The following is a 14,731-nucleotide window of genomic DNA, read 5'->3' as shown; positions in this document are numbered from 1 at the left end:
AAAAAGGAAAATAATGCAGGTAATTATGAGTCTAACAGAAACAGGAGGATTTTTTAAAATTAGAATTTTAAAGGTATTTCCTACAAACCAGAATTCATCAAAATCACTATCTGAATTACATGTGGAAGCAAAAGCAGTTCAAGGGACAATAGACACCAGAGATGACTCAGAACTTTTCCTTAGGTCGTCTTGACCTTTTCTGAAAGCAAGATGGCCATCTGCTCAGGTGCAATTTATAACTTATGAACATACTTAGTTTTAATTAGCTGGCATAAACCTAACAGGAAGGTTAACTTCTTTTGGTAACAGCTTCCAATTATGGCAAACTTCTACAGCTATATCTGTTGAAAACTAGCATATGACTTTCCATTAATTATAAATGTCACTTTGGACTGTACAATTGAAAGCACACTTTAAAAACACTTAGGGCCAATCACCAAGATTTGGAGGCAAACTTTTGTTTGTCAAGATAACCTGTAAATTCTGACAGATGCCATCCACACCTCATTTCACTTGCTGTGAAACTGTGTTCCTACAGTTAAAATACACGTGACAAGCATTTTGTTATCTTAATATTTCTCAGTAATTATACAGAAGTAACAAGAAACATATAAACACCATCTCAGAGTAACCTGAGCCCCCAGTGCTAGAAATTATGTGAAGCCAAGCCAATGATATAGACAGATTTAATACTGGCTTCATGTCTGTGCTCCACAGCCAGGGAGTGATATCATGGGATGTTTATTTGTGGCTCAACTTGACGTGTCCCAGTGCAGGTACATTCAAGAGATAGCTGGGATTTGTGACTTTATTATTGACTTACTGGTGGCTAATTATCACTTGTAAGTCAAGCGTGAATAGCCATATTTAAGAAGAAACTGCTGTCATGCATCTGCACACCATGGAGATGGTTTATAAAAACTGATATTTGACACTACCATATCAATATCCTCCTAATTTTTATTTTTTTTTTGCATAGAAGTTAACATAAAGATAAAAGAAAATCAGTAATACTAGCCCTTCTAGAATTTTAGTGAAATTACACAAATTCTGTATTATCATCAACCAAACATGTGCCGTGAAAGAGACTTCACCATTTAGACACTGGGGTGAGATTAAATAGCTGGTAGCCAAGAAAGGAACATCTATATACTTACATATGAAAAATCTGATATAGGAAAAGTAAGATAGCACATGCATGCTGTTTTGAGAGGAAGAACTGCAATTTAAGGAGGAATAGCTTCCACAGAAACAAAAGCATTTTCACCAGCATTGATAGCTCAGGACTAGGGTATAGAAATAGAGGACATTTTTACCTGTCTGTTGGAGTAGCACATATTAAAGATAGTGGGAAGAAGCAGGACATGCTAAACTCTTACCTGGACTACAGTTAAAACTATTTGCACAGATGAACATGAACAGAAAAGGAATATGACATTTCAACAAAACTGTGTAATGTAAACTATGTGACTCTTCTAACATCTCTGAGCAACCAACACACGTAACTGGGACAGGGAACACTTTATCATGATACTAGTCCAAGCATATGGAAGCTTCTGTACCTTGTCAAGTGAAATGAGCTACTGTCACTAAAGTTTCCTTTTAATAGAAACAACAATCTTCCTATTTCTCCCCCTACGCGTACAAACTAGAACAAACTTATATGAATGAAGACGCTAAAAGATGGAAAGTCTGGTAACAGCTACTTATAAACAAGGTCATTCAAACTTCTGAACAAATAAAAATATCAGCTTAGCAAGCCTACAACTCTAGAGAATACCTTAATAAGATAGTGTGCCTTCAAGAATTCTATGAGGTGTTTAAGAATAGCTTTTATTTTGTAGACTTCCCTGACAGCACAGGAGGTCTGGAGAAATTAGCCACAGCAGCTCACCCAGATTAACTCTTACCTTCATCTTTGTTGCAGCATCATCTAGTGTTGTGACCTCATGGTCTTTATGTTCTCCAAAAAGCTTGTCAAAAGCAGATATTGGGCATTTACAGTGGTAACAATATGTGTCTGCTTGCACTTTCTTCAGTTCCCTTTGTGGGCTTTCAACTTGAGGAACGTTTCTTGCTGATTTTTCAGGATACATCACCACAAAGCCTGAATCTTCAATCTCAATGGGTGTTCTTTGCTCAGGGTCATCAATAAATTCATAACTATCACCAGCATGCTCAAAAGAGTCCCTATCTTCAAATAATAGCTCCTCATGTGTTAATTGAGATGATATTTCATCTTGCAAAAGTTCTTCATGTGTGATTACATCATAGTCTATTGACTCAGCAAAATCTTCATAAACATCAGGGTGCTGCTCCTCTCTTTGCGAGTCTGGCTTCTCTGTTTGCTGAATGGTAGGGACACAGGAAAGATTTTCCTGAGTATAATGATCATCTTCATTGTCTTCAGCAGGAGTCCTGGCATATGGGGCATATTTTTCCATTTGAGGAGCTGCTGTTATGTCATGCTGTTCTTCCTGATTATTGCCAGTTTCTTGATATTCAGCTCCTTGATAGTCCACTAGCTGACTGTGTGCTTGATGACTTGATTGCTGTGGCAGCTCCTCAGTTGTTTCTAAAGGTACATTTTCTTCTTCTCTTTGTTCAATGGTATCAGTACTTGCACCTGAAAGAATTACTGTGCTTCCAAAAGGAATGGCATGTATTGGTTTACAAATCGTTGCCTGAATGTCACTGTCAACCTGCATTTTCTCTCTCTCCACAACCCTTTCCGGCAGAACCTCCCTTCTGACACGTTGAACATCACCAGACCACTGCTTGTGTTTGTCCTCTGATCTCTGAACTGAAATACCTCCCCTAAAGGACTCATCCTCTGATATCTGATCCTTTTGAGGCCTTATGGTCTTACTTGGAATTTCATCTTTAAGGATGTATTTTTCAAAATATATTCCTGTTCCATCATCTGTGTCTGAATTTCTACTTGGGAAAGATGCATTAGAATTACCACTTTCCTCATCAGATGGAGTCTCTTCCTTTGTCTTTTCTCCCATTGCTTCTGCATAGAGGTCCTTGTATAAAAATGACAGAGCAGGTGGCTCTTCTAGAAGCTCTGGATTAACTGCAGCAACAGTGGTAGGGAACAACAGAGATCGTTCTAGTACTCCTTCTTCTGAATCAAAGAGTGGGGTCCCTGGCGATTTCCTTTCATCTTCTACATTTGTAACCTTTTTACTGCTAGTATCAGCTGATTTCTGCTGAGGTAAAGGTTTTGGAGCATCTGCATAGGTCTGCATTTTGCTTTCCCCTTTCACAGTACCGTAAAAGACTTCATCCAGATCCTCAAGTAAGGAAAACTCCTCTTCTAAAGTATCTACTTCAGTGCTTTCTTCAAAAGGTGTGGCTTCTTCCACAGGTTCATCAGGCTCTTCTGTCACAGAAAATAATGAACTTGGTCTTTCAAAATTTGGCTTAACTGGAGCTTTGTCATCAATCAGTGTATATTTTTCAAAATAATCCATATCAGCTATACCATTATTAGGATCCAACACTGGATTAGTTTTGTTTTCTGGCAACATGGGATTTTCTTGTTGTCTTTCCCCATTTCCCTCAACATCATAATTTTTGACCAGTTCCTTTAGTTCACGGTTTGCAGGTTTTCCCAAAACTGAGCTTTCTGAAACTTCTGTGGTTGTTCCAGAAGCCAGGGCTCTATGGCCATCATCAGTTAATTTTCTTTTAAATGAAGGATTTGTTTCCAAGTATTCTAGTTTATCTGGCATGTGTTTACTTTCTTCTTGATCAACAGTGGAAATATGTGTAGGAACATGAATATTGAGTATTTCATAACCTTCTGAAATTATATTAAAGAGATCTTTTTGTTCAGCAGTCCCTGGAGAACGTTGACTTCCTTCTACAGCACTAGCATGTTCCTTTTCTTCCTCTGCTTCTCTCAGGTAATGTTCAGGCACTTCAGACGTTTTGTCTACCTCTGCATGTTGCACTGCTTCTATTTTTGTAGGGATTCCAATGTTAGTTTCATGCTTTGGAACTTTGTCTGGGCCTGGATTATCTCCTACCAGTAAGTCATACTTCTGCATTCTGTGACTAGTGTCTGTGGACATTCTGTGTGACATTTCCCTTGACATTGAATCAGAAACACTAAACATATGCCTTTCATTTTTCACAGCACCGGGAACCTTAAGTTCTGTGCAACTTCCAGCTGGGAAGTGTTTTGATCTAAAGTCAGAGGCTTCATTTGGAGAAAGTTGAATTCCTTGCCTGTCTGCTTCTGCAGCCCTTATCATACTAACTGAGTGAGATTTCACCTCCTCTGTCAGCCAGCTAGCTAGCCCAAAGGATGGGATGTCTGGATTCTTCTTTTCATCAGAACTAGAGCCAACAGACTTCATCTCTGCTGAAGATAGGCTGCCCTGTTCACCAGAATTAAGCTGAGTTTTGTGTGCCACAGTTTCATAAACACGATCTGATGAAACAGCTCCAAGATCTTCTAAGTCTGTACACTTTTTACCTGCAAAATATTGCTGGATTTCACATCTATCCTCTCCTTTAGTATAAATGTCTGAAGCTTTGTTAGATTGCTTTCCAAGCATGCCTTCTACATCATATGAAGATGATGGAATATTTTGTTTCTCTTCATCACCAGTGAAAGCCACTGATACTGATACATTCTCAGGTAATGTATGAAAAGGTACAAATAAATTTGATGACACTGCCTGCTCATCTGCTACAGCAGTCACCTTTGACTCTGTGGTCTCCAGCCTCTGCACTGTTTGCACATCAGGTTGCATTTCTTCCTTTTCTGGCTCCGTAGTGAATTTGCGGGGACTTCTTAGCTGTCCTGATGGCAAATATTTTGTGTCCAACAAACGATCTTGAGATTCTTGTTCATCTTGGTCTTGTGTGTGCATTAGAGGCATACTCTCCAACTGCCCTGTCTTCAAGATTGTTGTTACAGTTGACCGGAGCTGATTTTTTTGCAATTCTGTTTGATCATGTGGTGGAATTACATGTTTACCCAATGATTGTGCAGAGTGGGGAATAACTGACTGCATGCTTAGCTTTTCTTGCTCAGCTACGGACCATGTGGGAACTAAACACTCAGAGGCTGGTTTTGAGTAAGGTGGAATGTCTTGCTGACATGTTTCATTAGCTGAATAGAATGGAACTGAAGGTTCAGACTCCATTTTTGAAGGTACAGTTAAATAGCCTTGACTTTCTAAAGCTTCTGCTTTGTCTGCAGGATATGATACGTTTAATAGTTCAGGTTCTAATTCCATAGCTGTGTGCAAGTAATGTAAAGTCTGTTCTCTTGCTGTTCCAGGTAAAGTTACATGTTCATCCTCTGACTGTGTAACCACAGACAAATGTAGATTATTTTTTCTATTCTCTGCTTCTTTTCTTGCAGAGAAGAAACCTGATTCAGGCTGGGCCATTTCTGAATGCTCTGTTTTAGTGTGGGTGTAAGATAAATCTAAGTGCTTGGGGGACAGGCCTCCTTTTGCAGGTGAAGACTTTGGTCTCCCTCTCCCTTCTGGTTTTACTTCAGAAACAGAATGTGCAGCATCTGAAGGTACAAACACTGTTTGTTCAATAAGAGATGAATACGGTTGAACTTTTTGGCTCTCTGATTCCTCAGTGGAAAAGGATAAACCTGGTTGTTCAGTTTCCAGCTGAGCAGTTAGAGATGAAGTAGCTGCAGTGTCTTGCTTCTCTGAATGTCCTGCTCTCGGCGGGGCCATTTCATGCTTTTCTGCTTTGACAGTAGGACTTAATGAATCTGAGTGTTCAAAGTCCATTTGTGCAGTTCCCTGATCCTTGTTCCTATCAAAGTTATATGATACAGAAGGTGCTTCTGGTTGCTCTGTTTCAACAACAGAGTACTGCAAGTTAATGCACTGCAATTCAGGTTGGGCCATTCCCTTTTCCTCTAGTTTACCAAAGGACTTCAAAAGCTCAGGCTGTTGCAGTACTACTTGGATAGGTTGTGAGTCCTCTGATTTGCCAGCGGTACAGGATAAATCAGTTTCTTCAGCCCCTGGTTGTTCAATTTCATGGTGCTCTTGTTGACTAATAGAACATGGCAAATCTGGATAGTTTGATAACTGATGTGTAGCTTCCCCTTCTATTTTTCTAACAGGAGAAGACAGCTGTGCATGTTGCAACTCTGGCAACACCATTTCTTCTCTTTTGCCAGAAGAATACAATGAACCTGTATGTTCCAGTTCACTTTGAACGGTTTGCATTTCATCTCTTTTACCAAGGGCATATGTTAGATCTTGTTGCTCTAAGTCCATTTGTATTTCTTCTTGTGAGAGTGTTTTGCAAATGGAATATGATATGCTGGGAATTTCCCTCTCTGGATGTGCCATTTCCTGTTGCTCTATTTTTCCAATGGGATGGGAGGGTACAGGCTGCTCTGATTTCCATAGAGTAGCTAGTAGATGATCTGCTTTGTCACTGGAATATGACAAATCTGGATGTTCAACCTCTGGTTGTGCTGTTTCTTGATATTCTGGTTTGCAAGTTAAATGAAACAAGTTCTGACTCTCTGCTTCCACTTGAACAGTTTGTCGTTGCTCTGCCTTCCCAGTGCAAGATGATAAACCTGGTTGTCCTAACCCAGGCTGTGTGGCTTCTTGTTGATGTGTTTTGTCAATGGAATGTGATAAATCTGAATGCTCCATCTCTTGTTTCTCCACTTCTTGTTGCACTTTTTTGCCAGAGGAAAACAAAAATTTTGGGAATTCCCCTTCAATTTGGGCTCTATTTGATTGCTCTGCTATGCCACAAGAACTTGAAAACATTGGCTGTTCCAATTTCAGTCGTACAGTTTCCTCTGGGTGTAATGTGTAGCTTCCCCTCTCCTGTTTGACCTCCGGTTGTGCACTTTGCTCTTCATTAACAGAAGAGGACAAACCAGGGTGTGATGCTTTGCCCATGACATCCGTCATGACAGACTCCAGTGGGGCAGCCCGTGATGGCTTTGTTTTGACAAAAGAATGCAACAAATCATGTCCTTCCAACTCTGGTTCTGTTGTTTTATGAGGTTCTGCTGTGCCAGCAGAGAATGACAAATCTCCATATTCTGATTTTGCTTGTGAATTTTGTTTTCCTTCTGTTTTCCCCATAGAGTAGTGCAGCTCAGTGTGTTCTGCCTGCAGTCCTGCAGCTTCCCATTGCTCTTTTTTGCTGAAAGATGATGCAAAATCACCTGGCTGTACCTGCTCTGGTTTAGTCTTCTCTTGTTGCTGCACTGTGCTAGAATACAGTAAATCCGTATCCTCCAAATCCGCTTCAGCAATTTGAGGTTGCTGCATTTCACCAATTGAACACGACAAATCCATTATTTCTGCCTCTGCTTGTATGATTTCATGGTGTTCTAATCTTCCAGCAGATAAATCTGAACGGTTTGTTTTCACATGTGCAGTTTCTTGTTCTGCCTCACTAACAGAATATGATAGCGGTGAATGTCCTAGTTCTGGCTGTGCTTTCTCATCTTGCGCAGCTTTTTTGAAAGAACACGCGAAGCCCAGCTGCTTCTCTTGAGCAGTTTGCGTTTGCTCTGTTTTGCCAGCCCAAGATGATAGATGTGGTTTTCCTAACACCTGATGTGTAGATTCTTCTGTTTGTGTTTTATCAATGGAATATGCTAAATCAGGATGCACTGGCTCTGGTTTGGATATTTGTCTTTGCTCCAATTTTCCACTATGAGATGATGCATCTGGAGCCCCTGGTTTCTCTTTTGTAGCTTGTGGATGTTCTGCTCTGCTGACAGATTGTCCCTCGTCAGGGTGTCCAAAGGCTGTGTGCTCCAATGCACACCGCTCCACTTTATTAGCAGGGGATGCCAAACTTGTTTGGCTAAGCTCCAGTTGGGCAGGTGGGAGTTGCTCTGTTTTGTCACGATTATCCAACACACCTGGCTGTTCCAGCCCCAGTGGGACAGTTTTCTGCACTTTGTCAAGGGAATATGCTAGACTAGGGTGTTTGGTTTTCAGCTGTGCAGTTTGCAGTCCTCCTGCTTCAAAAGCAGAACAAGGCAAGACAGAATGTCTCTGCTCTGGTTCTGCCATTTCTTCTTCTTCTGCTGCTGCTGCTGTACCCACAGAATGGATGAAATGTGGCATTTCCATTTCTGGCTGAACTGTTTTCTGTTCTGCTTTCCCAAAGGGGTAAGTTTGCTCTCTTTCTTGTTGTTCTCTTTGTCGCAGCTCTGCATTGTCCAGAGGATATGTCTCACCAGCATGCTCTGCCTCTGATGGGGCCATTTCAACATCTGGCCTGTCAATGGAAAGTGATAAATCTGGCTGTTCCAAGTTCTCACAGGCATGTTTTAATTGCTCTGTTTTACTAGGAGAATGTGATAACTTTTCTTGCTCTAACTCCTGTTTTGTGGTTTGCTGCTGTTTTTCTCTGCCAACAGAAATTTTTCTGTGTTTCTGATCCAACGGTACTACTTCTTGTTGGTTTGTCTCATCAGTGGAATGTGACAAATCAGGATGCTTGATTTCCCATGTTGCAAATTCTGGCTCGTTTTCTTTGCCAGGGGAATATGTAAAATCTGGATGTTTTGACCCTATTTGTGCAGTTCCTGGAGAAGTTCTTTTTCTGGACATTTTAGGCAATTCTTGACTTTTAGAGTCAGATTCTTGAGTTGCTTGTTCTTTTACTTTACTAGAGGAAAGTGATAAATCTGCATATTTTGAACCCAGAGGTGAAGTTTCTTGTTGGTTTCTGTGGCCATCAGAATATGACAAATTTGGGTATTTAGACTCCAATTCCACACTTTCATCTTGTATTGCTGCACCCAGGATTTCTGGTGATTCCAAATGTTCTGACTGTAGTTGCATTTCTTCTGCGGAGTATGAAAGTTGCGGTTGTCCTGGCTCCTGCTCGATGACATTGTCTGGTTTTACTTCACCACTGTTGTGTGAAAAACCTGGATGTTCCATCACCATTGGTGCAGTTTCTTCTTGCTTCAAACAAAATGGTAAGGTTGGATGTTGCAATTTCTTTTGTTGTTTAGCTTCATGAAAGAAATCTGTATAATCTGAACTCACTTCCATTTCCAGTTGAGCTTCTTTTCCACTGGAAGATGGCAAAAATGTTTGCTCCAGCTCTGGATGTACTGTTTCTTGTTGCTCTGTTTTGCTAGTAAAATGTGAAAGAAATGGTTGCTCTGATTTGTGTTGTGTCATTTCCTCCTGCATTTCTGTACTTACTTTAAGTGTCTGTTCAGCATACGCTGGTTCTGATTCCATTTCTTCTTGCATTTGTTCACTCAAAGAATATGACAAAGATGGATGCACTAACTCTGGATGAGCTGTTTCTTGCTGTGTCAAATTAATTTGGTCTCTGACCTGTGGCTCTTCTTTCCCCCAGGTCTCTGACAAATCTGAACACTCCACTTCCATTTGCAGAGCTTTTTGTGGCATTGTTTCCTGCTGCTCCTGCTCTCTTTGCACTGTATCTTCTTCTTCCATTCTGCCAAAGGAAGATGATATATCTAGCTGGGCCATATCCTGTGGTGTTTCCTGTTGCTGACTACTAGAAGTGGAACAGGAGGGAATCAACTGGTCCTGCTCCATTTGTGCCATTTTCCAGGGCTTTGCTCCTTTAATGGAATATGAGGACCCCAAAGACCCTGTCTCCACTCTTTCTTGCATTACTTCTCCTGTTGTAAATGAGTAATCCTTGTTTTCTGGAGATCGTTGTACACTTTCATGTTGCTCTGCTTTACTGGTGAAACACAGTGGTTCTGGATCTTCTAAATCTCTTCGTGCAGCTTCTTGTGCTGTTTCTCCGTCAGAATATCGTGAATCTGCTTGTTTCAAGTTTGGCTTGAATATTTTCTGTTGTTCTGTTTTGACAGTGGAATGTGGCTGTTCTGCCCTCAGCTGTGAGGTTTTATGTCGCTGTTCTTTTCCAGCAGAATCTGACAAAACTGGATGCTCTGATTGCAGTTGAGTAGTTTCTCCTTGCATTTCCTTGGCATGGGAATGTAGTTTACCACCAGGTTGTGAATCCTGTTGCTCAGGCTGCAGCTCTTCTTTGCCACTAATACATGATGTAAGAGAATTTTCCAAATCTGCTCGCAATAATTCTTGTTGCTTTGTTTTATTAATGGGATATGGTAAATCTGAGCTTGCTCTTTCTAGATACCCGGTTTGCTGTGTCTCAGCTCTTCTGGTGGAATCAAATATTTCTGTATGTACTAATTGGAGTTCTGTAGTGTTTTCTTTCTCTGCTTCTTCCATCAAACATGATAAATCTGAAGGTACCAGTGCAAGCTCTGCTGTTTCTTCTTGCTCTGCTTCTGGCTTGTCTGGTCCAAATAGAACAGATTTTAGTTTTTCTCTTTCTTCCTTAAAAAATAAAATCTCCTGATGTTCCATTGCCAGCTGTGAACTTTGCAATTCTTCGATTTCTCCCCTGGAGAATGAAAAGCCTGGATATTCCATCTCCATCTGGGCACTCTCTGATTCTTCTGTTTGTTCCTTGGAAAAAAATTTTGAATGCTCTTTCTCCAGCTGTGAAGCGTCTGACTCCTCTGTTTCTTTGTTGGAACATGAGTGATCTAGATGTTTTGCCTCCAGCTGTGCACTTCTGGATTCCTCTGCTTCTTTCCTGGAAAAAGAAAAGTCTGGATGCGCCATCTCCAGCTGTGCCCCCTCTGAGTCTACCGTGTCTTCTCTGGAATACAAGAAATCTTGGTGTTCCATTTTCATTCGTACACCATAGGAGTCTTCAATTTCTTCCTTGGAATATGAGAAATCTGGATGTTCTGTCTCCAGCTGTGGACATTCCAACTCTTCCATTTCTTCCCTGGAGAAAGAGAAGTCTGGATGTTCCACCTCCAGCTGGGCACTCTCTGATTCTTCTGTTTCTTCCTTGGAAAAAAATTCTGGATGCTCTTTCTTCAGCTGTGAACTCTCTAATTGTTCTCTTTCTTCCACTGAATATGAGAAATCTGGCTGGTCTGTCTCCTGTTGGTCACTCTCCAATTCCTCTCTTTCTTTTGTGGAAAAAACCAATTCTGGATATTCTGTCTCCAGTTGCTCATTCTCCATTTCCTCTGTTTCTTCCCTGGAATACAAGAAATCTGGCCGGTCTGTCTCTGCTTGGTCACTCTCCAATTCCTCTCTTTCTTTTGTGGAAAAAACCAATTCTGGATATTCTGTCTCCAGTTGCTCATTCTCCATTTCCTCTGTTTCTTCCCTGGAATACAAGAAATCTGGCCGGTCTGTCTCTGCTTGGTCACTCTCCAATTCCTCTCTTTCTTTTGTGGAAAAAAGCATTTCTGGGTATTCTGTCTCCAGTTGCTCATTCTCCAATTCCTCTTTTTCTTCTCTAGGGTATGAGAAATCTGGATGCTTTGTCTCCTGTTGTGCACTTTCTGGTTTTGTCATTTCTCCCATGGAAAAAGAAAATTCTGGATGTTCCATTTCCACCTGCACACCCTCCAATTCCTCCATTTCCTCCTTGGATAAAGAAAAGTCCTGATGCTCTGTCTTCATCTTTATTCTCTCTGATTCCCCTAGTTCTTTCCTGAGATATGAGAAATCTTGATGCTCCATCTCCATTTGCATAATCTCTGCTTGTTTGTTGTTTTCAGAGCAAAAATCAGGGTGATCCAAATCTAGTGCTTTATTCATTGCTGAAGTTTTCTGACTTTCTTCTGTTTTCATGTGAATAGGATATGAAATGCCAAAATATTTAGAATCTATCTTTTCAGGAATAGGTGGATTTAGTTTAATTCCTTGCTCCTCTGTTTCCTGAAGGGAGGAAGTAGAGTCTTTTTTGGATTTTGTTGGCTTCTCTAAGTGAACATTTTGGGGTTCTGCTGGTGGGAACTTTTGACCCTCTTTTGTTTTAGCAGAGTACAATAGACCTGAAGGTTCAGTTTCTAACAGAGCAGTTGTTGATGAGTAATACTCAGTTTCCTGCTTCTCTGTTTCATTTACAGAATGTGGTAAAAGCATTTGTTTAAACTCAGATTGTGCAGTTTCTGATGATTCAGGAATAATATCTTCCTGTCTTGCTTCAGATAGAGTGGAATATTTGGATGGACCACTGGGCAAGTAAGACTGAACTTCTGACTTCTGTGCTTTACTCTCAGGATGTTCTGACATAGATGCTATAGGCAAAATAGGTTGGGTACTTTTTCTATCATCTATTTCATTCACAAAACCTGCTGAAGCAGACTGTAGTGCAGAACTAGGCTGAATTTTCTGCTCCTTCAGTTCATCCTGATGATCCAATGCTGTTGGCAGGTATTGGTCTGGTTTCTTATTCGCATTTTCAGCTGAGAGAAGTGGCATTTGTTTCTGTAAGTTATCATCACGCTCCAATGAAATGGAGGTTGTTTGCTCTGTTATTGACATTTTGGCTGCAGGTGAAAAACATGGCTGTGTCTTGGGTTCTTTGGGAAGGAAGGACTTCAGTGAATGTCCCGACACCTGATTTGGAGTCTCTGAAAGAGATCGTCTGTCTTTCCTTTCTTCTTGTTGGAGAGTAGTTTCTCTATTTGAGTCTGAAAGTCTGCTTGGTGTGACTTTCATCTTAGTGGGTTTAATATTTTCAGTTGAAATATCATCTTTATTAGTAAGATGTTTTTCAAGAAGCTTTGTAGGTGAAGAATAGCTTTGACTTGCTTGTGCTGTGGCTTGTTGTCTTTGCTTCCTTCTTCTCTCCGATGGTGTTTCAAGATTTTTACTTCTTGCTCTCTGGAAAGGCTTCGGATGCATTGCTTCTGAAAGAGAACTGAATTTCTGCAATCTTTCTTTAACTGATGTTTCAAGGAACTGTTCAGGATCTCCTGAAACTGAGCTACTTCTCTGAATTCTGGTTTTCTCCAATGTTTCTGGGGCTGGCCCAGTCCCTCCAAAAATTGAGTTGAACAGCTGGATTCTAGCTTGTACTGGTCCTCCAAGGATTGGCCCTACTTTTCTCAGTCTGCTCTCTCTAAATATTGATCGTATTGGAGCACGTTTTACCGGCTCTTCTGCGATGTTTTCGAGATCATCTTCGTCATCCAGCATTTCCTCATCTGTGTCTTGTGCTTCCACCTGTTCAACATTCAACATGGAGGCCTGTACATCTGCTAGAACAGTTCTTGGTTCTTGTCTCTGCATTCCAGAAGAGTCATGTTTTTTTTTGCTCTGGCTTCCCTTCAGGCTTGTAACCATTGGCACCCTATTTGAAGATTTGCGCTTCCTTTTCCGAACAATCTTACCTTCATCCATAATAAAGATAACTTTTCCTGGAGGAGAGCCTACCGGCGAACTTTCCATACTGTAAAGATCAGAAGTTGTACTAGTTTCTGAGGTCCAGGGAGTGGAACACCTGCTTGAGCTGGTTTCCCAGGTTATTCCACTGTCCTCGCTTTGAACTGTTACCATAGAAAAGGAAGGGTTAGTCATGATGTATTGCAGCTTTGGTTTCACATCTTCACTTTGGATAAGATCTTTTAAACTGAAAAAAAAAGAACAAAAGAATAAAAGGTGTAAAAGCATGCAACAAATTAAATTACTGCAGTAAATCTAAATTTTTGCATTAAAGCAAAAATATTTTTCAAAGTTGTAAAAATACTGCATGTGCATGCATTTTTGAAACACAAGCAAGAGCAAAGTCACATTTCATCTGACAAATGTATTTGAGATAGATTTTTGTATAGTTGCATGTTGCAAGGCCAGTTCAATGAAGGGGAGGTGTTTAAACATTCTTGAAAATGCGGGGGAAAAAAATAGACTTTGCCCTGACCTTTTTTGACAGGGTGAGATTGAGCTGATTCTGTGACTATTCTCCAGTGCGTGGTTATCTCACAGTATAATTTAAACCTTGCTCTAAAAACGTATACAATACTGTCAGTGCTTTAATAGCACCCGCACTTGCCTTGCCCAAGTGTAAATGATTATAAAATACCCAGAGGAGCAAAGAATCTTTCCTCTAGTTTGTTACTGTCTTCTCATGTTTCATCCTCTAAGTACTCTAAATATTTAACAAAGTAATTCAGAATACATTCAAAATAGAAATTTACTGAGCCCTCCCCAAATTAAATAACAATGTTTTACAAAGCTACTTTAAACTTTATGATACTTAATCAATACAAGAATATATTTCTCACTTGAAAAAAAGAGCTGGAGAGATGCATTCTGGGAAACATTCAGGGAAAAAGCAGTCATAGAAATAAGAGTGAAAACAGTAGCAAAAGCAATTAAAGGACATAATTTTTTTAAAAGTATTTTTAAGTTTGCAATAGTTACTCCAAAGAAGCATAGAAAAGGTAATCAAAACACTCAATCTCAATATCTCTTGGGTAGACAGTAGCTGATTTAGGAAAATCGTGTTAGTAGCTGATAGAAAGAAAGGCAGAGTATCTGCTGGCAAAGGCAGTGGCTTCAGTAAAGCAGAAGAAATGGTGATGTCTCCATCACTCCCATGGCAGAATGGAAACCTGCAGCCAGACAACATCCAACTCCCACTGAACAGAGGGAAGGGGCACTTTCCAGGTGATTAGGATAAATCACTTCTTCAGCAAGAGTGAAGAAATTTGGCTCCTGACCAGGAGAACCCCTCTGATGCTGCAGAGATGGGGAGGGACAACCCTGAGGGGCAGTTGTCACAGCTCTTGGAGGGCACCGACCACCTGACAGAAGGCAGAGGTCTTTGAAGGAACATAAAAGGTAACCTTGAAGAGAGCTATAATTGCTCCATCAAGCAAGCTTTCAGAACTGTAACGGGCACGTAG

At 40.6% G+C, this 14,731-nt stretch overlaps 1 protein-coding gene across 1 annotated transcript in view; it reads right to left on the bottom strand.

Annotated features, from left to right (window-relative positions):
- Positions 1 to 14,731, bottom strand: part of CMYA5 (cardiomyopathy associated 5) — a 47,978-nt gene that overhangs the window by 25,876 nt on the left and 7,371 nt on the right. Inside the window, exon 2 of the mRNA XM_069880702.1 lies at positions 1,911 to 13,455. Within this exon, the coding sequence (XP_069736803.1) occupies positions 1,911 to 13,455 (11,545 nt within the window). The remainder of the gene's footprint in view (positions 1 to 1,910; positions 13,456 to 14,731) is intronic.

This window comes from Phaenicophaeus curvirostris, chromosome Z (assembly GCF_032191515.1).
Source record: "Phaenicophaeus curvirostris isolate KB17595 chromosome Z, BPBGC_Pcur_1.0, whole genome shotgun sequence".
Lineage (NCBI taxonomy): Eukaryota > Metazoa > Chordata > Aves > Cuculiformes > Cuculidae > Phaenicophaeus > Phaenicophaeus curvirostris.
This window is presented reverse-complemented; position numbering and strand designations above follow the sequence as displayed.